This window comes from Pezoporus wallicus, unplaced genomic scaffold (assembly GCF_028554395.1).
Source record: "Pezoporus wallicus isolate ANWC-B61680 ecotype Strahan unplaced genomic scaffold, APGP_CSIRO_Pwel_v1 contig_2025, whole genome shotgun sequence".
Lineage (NCBI taxonomy): Eukaryota > Metazoa > Chordata > Aves > Psittaciformes > Psittacidae > Pezoporus > Pezoporus wallicus.
The window spans coordinates 601976-614521 of NW_026640253.1; the positions used below are offsets into that span (position 1 = coordinate 601976).

General features: G+C 37.3%; 1 protein-coding gene across 3 annotated transcripts in view; it reads left to right on the forward strand.

The window, feature by feature from the left end:
- The window catches only part of USH1C (USH1 protein network component harmonin), a 47895-nt gene that overhangs the window by 7252 nt on the left and 28097 nt on the right, over nucleotides 1-12546 (forward strand). For all 3 annotated transcript variants that reach the window (XM_057418221.1, XM_057418222.1, XM_057418223.1), the window contains exons 5-13: nucleotides 5805-5913; nucleotides 6018-6042; nucleotides 6728-6785; nucleotides 7539-7642; nucleotides 8869-8953; nucleotides 9372-9431; nucleotides 9740-9796; nucleotides 11610-11752; nucleotides 12349-12414. In XM_057418221.1, the coding sequence (XP_057274204.1) occupies nucleotides 5805-5913; nucleotides 6018-6042; nucleotides 6728-6785; nucleotides 7539-7642; nucleotides 8869-8953; nucleotides 9372-9431; nucleotides 9740-9796; nucleotides 11610-11752; nucleotides 12349-12414 (707 nt within the window). The remainder of the gene's footprint in view (nucleotides 1-5804; nucleotides 5914-6017; nucleotides 6043-6727; nucleotides 6786-7538; nucleotides 7643-8868; nucleotides 8954-9371; nucleotides 9432-9739; nucleotides 9797-11609; nucleotides 11753-12348; nucleotides 12415-12546) is intronic.

The following is a 12546-nucleotide window of genomic DNA, read 5'->3' on the forward strand; positions in this document are numbered from 1 at the left end:
AGAACAGAGCATATAAATACTAAAAATGTTAATTCTTCATTGTACAGATATGATTTGTGTAATGAAGTGTTTATTTCAACTGAATATATAAATTGTGGAGGCGTTGGTTTATGTAATGGAAGTATATAAAAGAAAGAATTTATTTTTAACCATTTCTGGTATCTTTTGTACTGCACAGAATTGTGCTTTCAGTGATTAAATTTTAGATACATGAACTGTAGCAAGGTTGGTAAGAATAATTATGTATAGAAACACATTTTTAATAAATCAGAAGTTATGCAATTTGCATTAATTTTTTGGTTTTTGCTGTTTTTTGAATGTGCCATTTCTTGTACATATGTCTTGGTGAAGAGAGAAATGAGCAGTTGCTGTGGCAAATGCCTGCATCTTTCTGTGCTTTCAAAGCTGATAAGGTGTATTAAAGGTCTGTGTTTCTAAGTAGAAAGGCTATTATTCCTGGCTAATTTTAATTTGCTGAATGTGAATAGTTGTTGGAAGTATCAATGTTTAAGGATTATATTTAACAGCAGTCCAAAACATATTAGACGTTATTAGACAAAATGGCATGATTCACAATAGTGTTTGATTAAACTAGTGCATTTCATAGATATGCCTCAGTGTAACCCCACAACTCTCTTAGGTGAAAAGAAAAAGAAATTCTCTTTCGACAAAGCAGTCACAATTAGGGTTCCATGTTTGTGTAATTCATGCAGAGACCTTTATAAAATTTCTATGTTTGCATATATGCACGTGCCCTTTTTGAGCATTCATACCTATATATCCCATTCAGAATCACCATGGAATTAGTCTAATCTTCTGGCAGCTTGCTCTGGACAGATGCATGACTGACTCCCTGGATGCTTTCAGAAACTCCTTCTTGGAACAAACCTATAGATTCAGAGAATACACCCCCACATATTCTGTATTTAGTTAGAATTGAGAGGGCGGCATAGGACACTGCAAACACTGTGCTGGATGTGTTGGTAGCCTACTTTTAAGCATGGGATTTGCTAGTGGGTAACTCCAGAAAAGGGTGTTGATGCACCTTCACAGAGTTTGCACTACAAAAGCTTACGTACCTTGTGGTGCTACATGACTCAGTGAGAATGGGAAGTGTAGACAAAAGAGTTGTTCCTGGACTGTGATCAGCTCAGTAGAGAGATTCCAGCTGCATCTTTCCTCCGCTGATAGAAAATTGAGAAAAAGACCAAGACCAGTCACTTATGGTTCTTGAAAACATCTCCTGGAAAATACTGGAAGGCATTAATGATGCTGAGAAATAAAGGACTTAATACCCAGTGTCTTAAGCCATCAAGCTTCTCTCCTTGTTTCAGATTGTTTTGTACGTTGGATAGATAAGGAGTTATCCTCAGTTGTAAGGATGCCATTCTTTTTCTTCTTTTTTTTTCAGTACACAGAAAGGCTTTTCTGGCTCTTTGGGACCGGGGTCATTGTACTACATGTTGGTGACAGTGAATTGGGTTGTAAAGGATCTTTGGGCTGGGTTGTACTCCAACTAAGAACTAATGAGTTTGGCGACGAAGTAGGGACAATAAGGGGGAAATATGCTTGAGACTGACTATGAATTTGTCAGGGTTAGGTTATATGTATTAGTATGAGCAGATGGTGCTTTGCAGCTCGTATAACTGTCTGACTTATGTTTTTTGATATGTGGTGTTAAAGCCCAGCCTAAAGTCCCTTCATAATAGGTGGCACTAGGCACTTTCTGAACCCGAGTGAATAACACGAGCTGACAGTCAGTCCATTGTTCTAAATTGCTGTCTCACAGTAACACCAACTGCTTCTGAAATTTCATCCACCTGCTTTATTTAACTAAATCTCTACACATTTTTATCCCAGAACTGCTGTCTGAGAAAAGTATAATGATCTCCTATTAGACTGTCAGTTTATGTACTGCGGCTTTAAAAAAAAAAAACATCTGATTCATTTACATGGTTTCTCCTTTAAGTAGTTTCCAAGTTAGATTAAAACGGCTGAATGGTCATGAAGCCTCACTGAGGCATTTGTAATTTTGATTCTTTTTTTTGATTGCAGGTTCTTTAAAAGGCAAGTCAGTATTTTGTCCTTTCATGAAGAAATGTTCTTTACCTCCCCCTCTCTACCTCCCTTTCTGATTCTTGTGTCTATGGGGATTTTGTTGAATACCAAGAGATAGAGATTGGTATGAATGATGAAAGTGGAAGAAGTATACAAAATGAGAAATTTGAAACAGTGATGTTACGTAAAAAACCTTCAGTTTCCTGGAAGCACTAAATATTATATTTCTTATGTTAAAAGTTACAAATAATAGGCTTTTACTTGAGTAAAGTTAGGCTTACAGCTTTTCTTTTGGAAGTCTGTCATCTCCCTGTTTGATAGGGAAAGGGGAAACAGCTATATAACAAAATAAAGTTCACTGTTTTAGTCTGCTCAATCCTGCAGACTTTTATTTCTAATGCTTTTGATTCAGAAGGTTGGTATACAGTGATTCGAGTACAAAAGTAACAAAACATGAAAAAAAACCCTATGAAATACCTCAGTGTATGAATACTTTTTTGTTGTTGTTGGTTTTTGTTATATGTCTATATGTCCCCTGTAGTTCAGCCCAGGTTGTGGTATTTCTAAAGCAAAGTCAGTCTTAGTCAGTCAGTAATACAAATGTCATTAGGATGAGTGAAGAATACTAGACTGTCTTTTCATGTCATCTCAGAAGCTCAGCAAAGAGAAGTATTAAAAATACCTATATGGAAAAAGTTCATTTCCACATGGGAGGAAAAAATTAAAATATGCTCTTGGTTGCATTTATAATTTTGTAACTGTGTGCCTCTTGGGGAGATGATACAGTACTAAAAGATACGATTCTCAGTGAACGATGACATCCTCAATGCAACACTAGTTCTGCTGATACAGAAGCTATATGGAGACTCACAAATGGCATTGCAATTTGCAGTCCCAAAACGGGGATGCTTCTGGGTGTTAAGATGTTGCAGTAAATAACAGTAGGTTAGGTTACCATTTTAAAAAGCTGGATTTGTGCAAACCCAAGCTGCATGGTCTTTTATAACCCGTATGATGCAAAAGATGCAAATGAAAGAGGGAATCGTGAACTAAAGACAGACAAAAAGCCCCACCACCACCAAATATGTAAGACCAACAGAAAAGTCCAGGTAGATCAAATGAGGTCAAGATTGTACACTTCAGGCTAAGTAGTTATACATAAACTTGTGGTATTTTTGCAAGTGAGTAATCCAGAGAGAGGTCTCTGGATGGGGTAAGCCTTTTGAACATTTTATTACTGATGAACTCAAGCTTCCTTTGAAAAGCAGTCATCACTTGGTTTCCTGCTGTTTCCTAGAATAACAAGCAGAATCCGAAATAGGCTGTCTTTACGCACAGTGCCATAAGTCTGACTTAGTTCCAAGGCATTTTGCTTCTTGGCAGTACAATTGCATTGCCAGTGCTAGTCCCAGTCCTTAAAACGCATTATTTGCAGTGGGTTTCCTGAAGTGCTGAGGGCAATGGAACTGATCCAGACTAGCTGAAAATATGGTGTTTGTATTGGCAGGGGAAGGAGGCCTGCAGTGACACGGTGGCCAGGCCTGTGGTGTGGATTGGTGGGGTGGATATGGTTTTGAATGTTTGTAATAAGGTGGACATGGTTTTGAATGTTTGGAATAAGTTTAAGTGAGTGCTCCCTCATAGTAAGAGCTGTCAGACGTGTGACACTAAATCACTTTTCCTTGTCTGATTCTGCATTTTTACCCGAGATTTTACGCTCAAAAGCCATCGGTACTGACTTACTTCAGCTCTTATGAAGCATCATATTAAAAACTCTTACTGGCTTAAATGGAAACAGTCAAGCTCTTAGGAGTGCTGTGAGCTGCACGCAGGCCACTGCCCTGGGTGAGATTTTTGGGTGTCCAGCAGGTGGGGCAGCAGTCCCACCGGTTGGGGCTGTGGACCACAGTCATCTTCAGCTTCTGCAAGTGTGTTCTCTCCTGCAGGACAGTCACGTACTGCATTCTCTTTGCTTTTGTAGGCTTCTGGTGCTGTGTTGGATCAGATAACTTCAGTGGGGAGGAAACTGTGCTGCATGAGCTATGCTGGTAGAACAGTGTTAAAGTTGTGTGTACTGTTGGAGAGCATACGGCACTTCCCAGACCAAGTAGAAAAAAGTGTGTGGAAAAGTGAAGAAAATAAATGGATTTATTTGGGGTTTGGTTTTTTTTGTTGGTTGTTTTGGGTTTTTGTTTGCTTGCTTGTTTGTTTGGTTTTTTCTGAACAGATCACAGTAGGAAGACTTGATAATACTTACAATAACCAAGCAGAAGGTCATGGCATGCCCAATGTCCTGACACCCAAGGTTTGTGTTAACCTGTCTCTAAGACACAGGCCATATTGAGTAATTCCTACTTCCAGTTCCACTCCCTCCTCCCGCATAAATGTGGTGATGGAAATTTAGGCTTTTGGTGCTGAGCTGTGCAATGCCGTAGAGGTCTCCAGCAGTGCCCATTTTTTACCTTAAAACTGTTAACAAGGCACAAAGAAGGTAGTCCTCAGTGAGCTCAACTGTGACTTCTTCACTTTTTCTCAAACACAGATACTCCCCTCAAACTGGTGTGACAGAGAAAACACTGGATACACTGTGTCATTTAGTCTGTGTGGGCAGTAGATCACCTGCTTAGTCTAAGACTGGTGGTATTGTCTTCTGTCCTTCCAGTGACAGAAAAGTTGGAAAGTTTCTATGGGGGAGAATGGAAGTATATGGCTTAAAAAGGAGGAAAAAAAAAAAGGTTGTTTTTTTTTTTTTTAAAATTGGGTCACAGTTACCTAAGGTGGCACAGTCTTAACAAGCATGTTAAAGGTTGATAATTATTGTAATATTGTGAATATTGCAGTGGATTCTTTAATTCCATAAGCAGATAGTGGTTTTTTTTGCTCCACCTTAGTTGGGCTGAATCAAGCTGCTCATTCTGTTGTGTTCCTGCTGAGACTTCTGTGCCTCCTGCATTCTGGAAGAGCTAACCCTTCTGATCTTCTGCAGCTGCAATTGAAAGTGTTTCACAACTGATCTTGGTACCAGTGGCTGATGCACCAGCAGCCCCAAAGCAAGCGTATGAAAGGGAAGTCCCCCTCAGATCAGAGCTAGCATAGCCAGAATCTTGTATTAAGTAACTTTCACCAAACACGTTATGGTGAACCTACCCCTTCCCCTAAACTCTTTTGCCAATGAAGATGTTTTAAAATCTTGATTTGTAGTATAAGGACCTTTTCAAAACTTCAGTTCCAAAGCACAGAGCCCCTCAGCAAAGTAATTGTAGATTCTCTTTATTTATTTTTTTTTTTTTTAATGAGTGTGAGAATGCATTCCACCCAAATTTTATTGTTTACAACTAGGTGCTTTGGCTTTGCTGACACTTCAAATCAGCTTGATGCAGATAGCAGCATGGAAAACTCAAGCCTAAACTGAAATGTAGCATCTTGGAACTTTAGTCTTTAAGTGGAACATGCAAGGCAGTCATTAACTAGGGATAATAGTGCCATGAAACCAGACATATTTGTGAGAAGGCACACAAAGTTTCATTGATTAATAACAAATTCCTGTTCTGTTGATGTTCATGAGAACTTTTGTGAACTATCAAGATGGCATTTTGACTGGACACTACCTGGAATCTACAAAGTATTCGGGACTCAACATCATCAAACTTTTGCATCAAAATGATTGTCAGATTACATCACTGTTTAAAACCTTTTAATGTTAATTCACAGTTTATTTTTTTTTTCTTCTCCCTTTCATCTTTTAGGTTGGAGATGAGATAGTTCGTATAAATGGATATTCCATTTCATCATGCACACATGAAGAAGTCATAAATCTCATTCGTACAAAGAAAATAGTGTCCATAAAAGTAAGACGTAAGTAAAAAAAAAAAAATCACCTGTATCACTGAAGGCTGCTGTTAATAGATTGCTGGTGATCTGTAGAAAGTGTGACGTAACAAAGTGTTTTTCTTTTTCAGATATTGGCATGATACCTGTCAAAAGGTAACCATATTTGATTTGAAAACAGATTAAGTGATTCATTTTCACATTGCCTCTTCAGTACCCAAAGAACCTTTGTGTTTATGTGTATATGAAAATGTGTGAATGGGCATCTCTGTAGCTGATTAAAAGGTCATGTCCTTTGTGATAAACAGGCAGATTTTAAGACAGTTGCCTACTTAAATGAACCAAATTCTATTTTCTTATTATTCATGATTTTACCTGGAAATTTCATTATCAGTGCACCTATCTTAACAGAGCTCCACTTCTTCTTTGTTAAAAAATATTTGAGGATTTCTTCAGAACTTAGAAGATTTTCAATTTATTATCCTCTTCCAATTGCTTTGAATATTAATGATGGGAGGTGTCTCTTTTCTTAGACATTTATATAAGCTATTCAGGTTGTTCGGCTCATTTTCTCACTCTTTCTTAGAGTTACCCAAAACTTATTATTTCACTTGAGGTGTTTTTCTCAATTTTACATATGTCCAGCTTTACTAGCCAAAATAGTTGTATGCTTGTTTGTTCTATTTAAATAGCTGGAAAATAAACCAGTAGTTGTGGATGATATTCAAAGGAATTTGTGAATTCTTTTGTGGCAGAATAGGAGGCCCCATTCCAAAGTCGCTTCTTTAATACATGCACATTTATTTTGTCCCCAGTAACTTAAATTACTTTTCCCTTCCAGTTCAGCAGATGAACCCCTTAAATGGCAATATGTGGACCAGTTTGTGTCAGACTCTGGGGTAAGAGATAAATATGTTACTAAGATGTCTTCTGGGAAATGTCTAATGGCTCTGACACGCTTTTTCCTCTGACCTTATCACAGAAGTTATTTTACGTATTTCTGTAATGCAAGATCTTGTTGCAGATGTTGTGGGAGAAACATTTGTTGTGGTGTGAAATGATTCTAAGCATCATTAAGTAAGGAAAGGGCAGGATACCAATGAGATATCTTGTACTCATCAATTGGTGCTTTATTTTGGTTTGGCTTATTAACTTATCAGGCTACAGTTCTTCTGTATAAATCTTTAACAGACTGTTTGGCTTATCTTAGCTGTATTAGTGGTGTCATGGCAGGTATGAATGCAAGTGACTTCTGTGGGTTGCAGAAGTGAAAAGGGAGACCACAATTACCATTCTTTTGCTTTCAGGAAGAAATTGTTAAATAGCACTATCATGTATTTTTCCAGCTCTTTTGTCAGGGAACATCTAAGTTATTATTTTGCTGTATCAGTTTCCTTTATTTTTTCTTTACCCTTTTCTGAAGACAAAGTTTGACTAAACATTCTTATCCAAATAGAAAGATAAGTTCAGTCTTTCACCTCAGCCATGTAGCTCCACTGAAATGACTGTACTTGATGTTCTTCTCCAGTGGATCCTTTGAAGAATCTTATCTTGATGTTGGCAGGGTTTTTCCTGGCTTATTGAAATTCTGTAGTAGTCTTGATACAAGTTGTGCATGAGTAACATCTGCTCCACTTTTTAACCCCCTACAGGAAGGAAAGGGCAGTGTTGCTGGTCTCGCTTCTTGGGGAGGGAGAGACAATAAAGAGAAGAAAGTCTTCATTAGCTTGATTGGTACAAAAGGCATGGGATGCAGGTGGGTACATGTTATTTAATGTCATTTATGTCTTATTTAATGTCACTGGCTTGTTCAGTGAGACATCCAGGGCAGTTACTTCCATCCTTCACTAATATCATATCAAGAAAATGAACATCCACACTGGATCAGGAAGGCAAACTGGAAAAGGAGGGTATGTGTGGCACACCTTTGTCTAATAATATATAATCATAAATGCTTGTGTTACAAGTTCTGACTTAAAACCAAAATAATCTTTTAAAAGTAAGAGCAGGCTAGAAGAGCAGGCTGGAAGTGAGATAATACAAGTTGTCATGGAATTGGATCTTTTAAATGCTTTTACATTTCAAAATACTTTTAAGTGCTACTCTGTGACACAGCAAGTTCCAGCACTGCCCACTGTCAGGTTCACTCCCTGATCTTAAGACTGCTTTCTGTGACTGAAAAACTATTCACTGCTATATCCAGTTCCTAAAAGTAATGTTAAATTTGCTAGATTTTTAGAAATATGAGCAGATGCTTCTTAGAGTCATGTCCTTGCAGCTAGTTATGGAGGTTTTGGGGATATGAAGATATGGTAGGATTTCTTCAATATTTAGATGGATGTGGTTGACATTGTCAAGATTGAACTGCACAGCATATTTTCTAAAGCATAAGTTTTCTTTTATATTATTTGGAAGATGTAAAGGTGTTAAAAAAATATTTACAAACCATGGAGGGGTGATTCCATCACCTGCTGGATATATTATCTACAAAAATCCCTGCTGTCTTTAGGCCCAACTAAGACTGTAGCTTAAAGTTTCCAGGCTAGTTGTTGGCCTCTAGTTGAAGCATACTTCTTGCTTTCTAATAAATAATCCTGAAAAATACCATTCAATTATACGTAGAGTATACTGCAGTTCAGTGAGTAAATGTGCAAGCAATTAAGTATTCTTCATTGTGTTACATGCCTTCAAATGTCATTAGTGTCCCAGTCCCTTAGACCATATAGTCAGTATACTGTGCTAGTTTCAACATCTAAGGCAAAACCTAGGAGCTTGAATGTTTTTCTTTTCAATTTTCTTTCAGGTTTGTTTTTTTTTCCTGAATTTTGTTGTTTGTTTCAGAGTAGGATAATAACACAAAAGAATTCTTTAACTGGAAACAAATTGTGAAAGAAAAAAAAAAGCCAACTAAGACTTCTCACTGTTATACACTTACTGTATAAATATTATCCTATAAATGTTTGGTTTTTTCTATTATATCAGTATTTCCAGTGGCCCAACACAAAAACCAGGCATTTTTATCAGCAATGTTAAGCCGGGTTCTCTTTCAGCAGAAGTGGGCTTAGAGGTAAGTATGCCACATTCCAAGGTAGGTACCACAGGGAAATTTCCTTTGGTATTTAGTACTGCAGGGATTCTGGACCACTGTAAAGTCGCTAGCTGTGGGTTTTTTTCCCGTTGGAAAGAAATACCTTGTGGTTACATTTCAAATGAAGTGAGTTTCCAAATGTTTAAGAACATCAGAGTGCTCTCCTGGGTTGGAACAATAGCCAATCAAGCACAGTATTTGGTCTCAAACAGTGGCAATAGAAAATGCTAATGTAGGAGGATGTGCAAGCCTGGCTAGTTTCTGATCTGTTCCCCTTGTACTTTGTAGTACCTATAATTATTGTATTTAGAATGCTAGAAACTGTATCTCTTTCTGTTTTCATCTAATGTATGTATTAATTCAGCATCTGTACTAAAATTTCAATTATCTCCTTTAGGTTGGTGATCAGATTGTTGAGGTAAATGGAGTGGACTTTTCTAATGTGGATCATAAAGAGGTAAGATCAAGACTTCCTAGCTCCCTCAATTAATAGTTGTCAACTTATTAAGCATCTGTCTGTTTTTACTGGCTGCAAAAAATATGTTTGATACTGGGCTACTTAACCAAAGAGGTTGTATATGGAGCATGAGTATTTGGAGATTTGAATAACTACCACTCTGTTGTGTTCAAGTAGGTCTTCTGGAAATTCCAGCCTAGACAGCCAGCATCTTTCATCATATATATCTATACATATAAATACATATATATGTAAATATATATAGGCATTTTATCACTTAATTCAGACTTGTTTGTTTTAATTTGCAGGCTGTCAGAGTGCTCAAAAGTAGTCGTACTTTGACTGTCTCTGTGGTAGCAGGCGCTGTAAGTAGTATATTTGTAAAAGCAGAACATTTGTGAAAATTGCTCTGTGGGCAAATAAATGTTAAAAATTAATAGATAAGAAGTAAAGCTATATTCCTTTATAATGTCTGTACCACTAAGTTCTGTCAACCAGGGCAGTGTTGAGTGGCTTTTGATTACTTTACTGATAACTATCCACAAGATTCTCTGTAAGCAGTGTAAAACAGTTTCATGACTGTGGGCCAGTGCAAAACCATTCCCATCACAAGGAATGGAAGTTAACCTTACTTTTCTAACAGAAAGCTGCCTCTGCTGAAACAAGAAAAGTGAACTGGATTGGAGCAAATTAATCTGTTGTCCTGAATAGCCGATGTTTTAGTCTTATTCCACATTAATTCCTTGTGTAACTGTTTACCTGATTTGTAGTGTATCAACACAATGAAAATTGTTCAGTTTGTCCTTTTCCACTGTTCCCTACAACAGAACTATATGCCTTTAGGGCCTAATCTAAAATCAGCTGAAATAAATTAAATCTTCCCACTGACTTGTGTGACTTTGAATGTTGTAATGTTTTTACTGCTTTAATCCTTCTTAGAGTAAAAAGTATAGTTATATACAAGAGGATACTGAAGTTCCATAGACTAATTGAAGATGGTATTTTCTAATTGACTTGCAATTGAATTAAATAGGAAAAACAAGGTTAAGAAATCACCTAAGCTACTTCTAAGTGCTCATGTATACTGTACAGCTGTATTAAGGAATTTGTGGTTTAAGTAAACTACTCTTAGAGTAACAAAAGATGCAGTTGTCTAAAGGTATTGTCAATTGTTACTTAAACAAATGCTCCAGACTAGTTGATTCAGCTTCTGGAATGCAACATCCTAAGGACTTAATTTCAACTCCCAGATACATTACTAGCTGTTAGAAAAAATAAGGTTTATGCAGGCATGTACCACAGTGATTGCATCCTTAAAATGAGTAATCTTTTGCTCTACCCTACTTCACCTTGCTTGTCTCTCCTCAGTATACGTCTTAGTACTGAAGAACAGTTTGCCAAAGGAAACAGCCGCTTTACTCCTGTTTTTTGGTCAGCAAAGACTGGTGCAAAGGCATTCATCACTGCTTTTTTTTGTTTGAGCTGTCTACTTTGAGCCTTAGAGACATAAAAAGTCCTGCCTTCCTAATTAACATGGGATTTTAATTTTGGTAGTGAAAATTAGATGGATGATATCAAAGTGTTCTACACATAGCACCATGGAAATATCTTTCTTGAATAGAAAATATTGCTGGTGTCTTAATTTTAAAGCAAACAAAACAGGAACAAAAACTGAAGCACTATGTAACCTTTTGGCAATGTACATTCCCTGTATTTGGGTTCTCTGAATGACTGTACATTTCCACAGCAGACAGGAACAACAGCATTAAGATGCAGTAACTGTATAGTTGTCTTCCACACTGGGAGTCATGCAGTGTGCTGATCTCTAGGACTGCATTGCTCAGTTAGGTTTCAGGAAAGTATAATGTGGAGTGTTTTCTGGGTGACACACTAAGCGTGTCTTTGGCATAGTCCCTTATGCTGTTGCTGCTGACTTTCATAGTTGCATGCCTCTTCTGAGGTGTTTAGCACCTTGTATCTTTGAGACTGAAAATGAAGTAGCTCTTTGGAAGGAAGTGGTCAGATCTATCAAGGTCTTTCAGAAAGCATTCCTCAGGAAAAAGTGATATGAGGAAAGAGCAGATGTGCTAGTATGTAAACACTTTAGAATTATTTCTTAGAAGAACTACATTCATGAGACCTTTTTGCTGCTGATTTGGGTGGCGGCTCTGATTGCAGGGGAAGGAGCTGTTCATGACTGAAGAAGAAAGGCAGAGAGAAGCATGTCTTCGTGAGCAAGAACGCCAGGAGTTAATGCATCAGAAGCGACTTGCGCTGGAGACTAACAAAATCATCAAAGAGCAGCAAGAGAAAGAGAGATTGTAAGAATGCTATATAGGACAGTCTGAAAATTTTACCTTGAATTGGGAAAGAACATGTAAGAAAGGAGCAACTCTGAGAAGATTCCCAACTTATATCAACTTAATTTTGCTTTTGTGGAGTCTGTGTTCATAAATCCTTATTCTGTGGTGCTCTTGATGTTCTGGGTTTTCAGAGTTGATATCATGCAAACGCATGTTGAGTAGAAGGGTCACTTTTTTCCCCTGTGATTCAGTGTGATATTAATTATTTTCATGATGCTATTCCCTCTTTCTTTATTTTATTTAGCACAGTTACAAATTTTAGCCTCTTAAAATAATATACTATGGAACTGTCTCAGAAGTAGACAGGATCTTAAAGAGTTAAATAGGTAATATGGCCTTGTTATCCAGATGGTAATTAAATGTCCTCAGGGCTCCTATGAAAGTATATTGAATCCTTGGTATCATAAAAACAACTTTTAAAAAGGAGCATTTTTCCTCAATGCGTGTGTGTTTGCCATCTGTATCTTTTACTGACTATATGCTGAAGCAATTTGTGCAAACTGTTACTCAGAAAATAATATTTTTATCATGGTGTCCTAATTCCTCTTACATAGAAGAAAACTGGAGATCTCCCAGAAGGCTGCAGAGGAAGAGGAGAGATATCGCAGAGAAATAGAGCAGTAAGTAAATACCTCACATAAGCATTATGCAGCCTGAAAAAAGGGTCCTTGCATATTAGATCTGGCAGAAAACATTCTGCATGCTCTTTTATAATAGTAACATTGTGTGATATTTCCATTTAGCTAAATGGA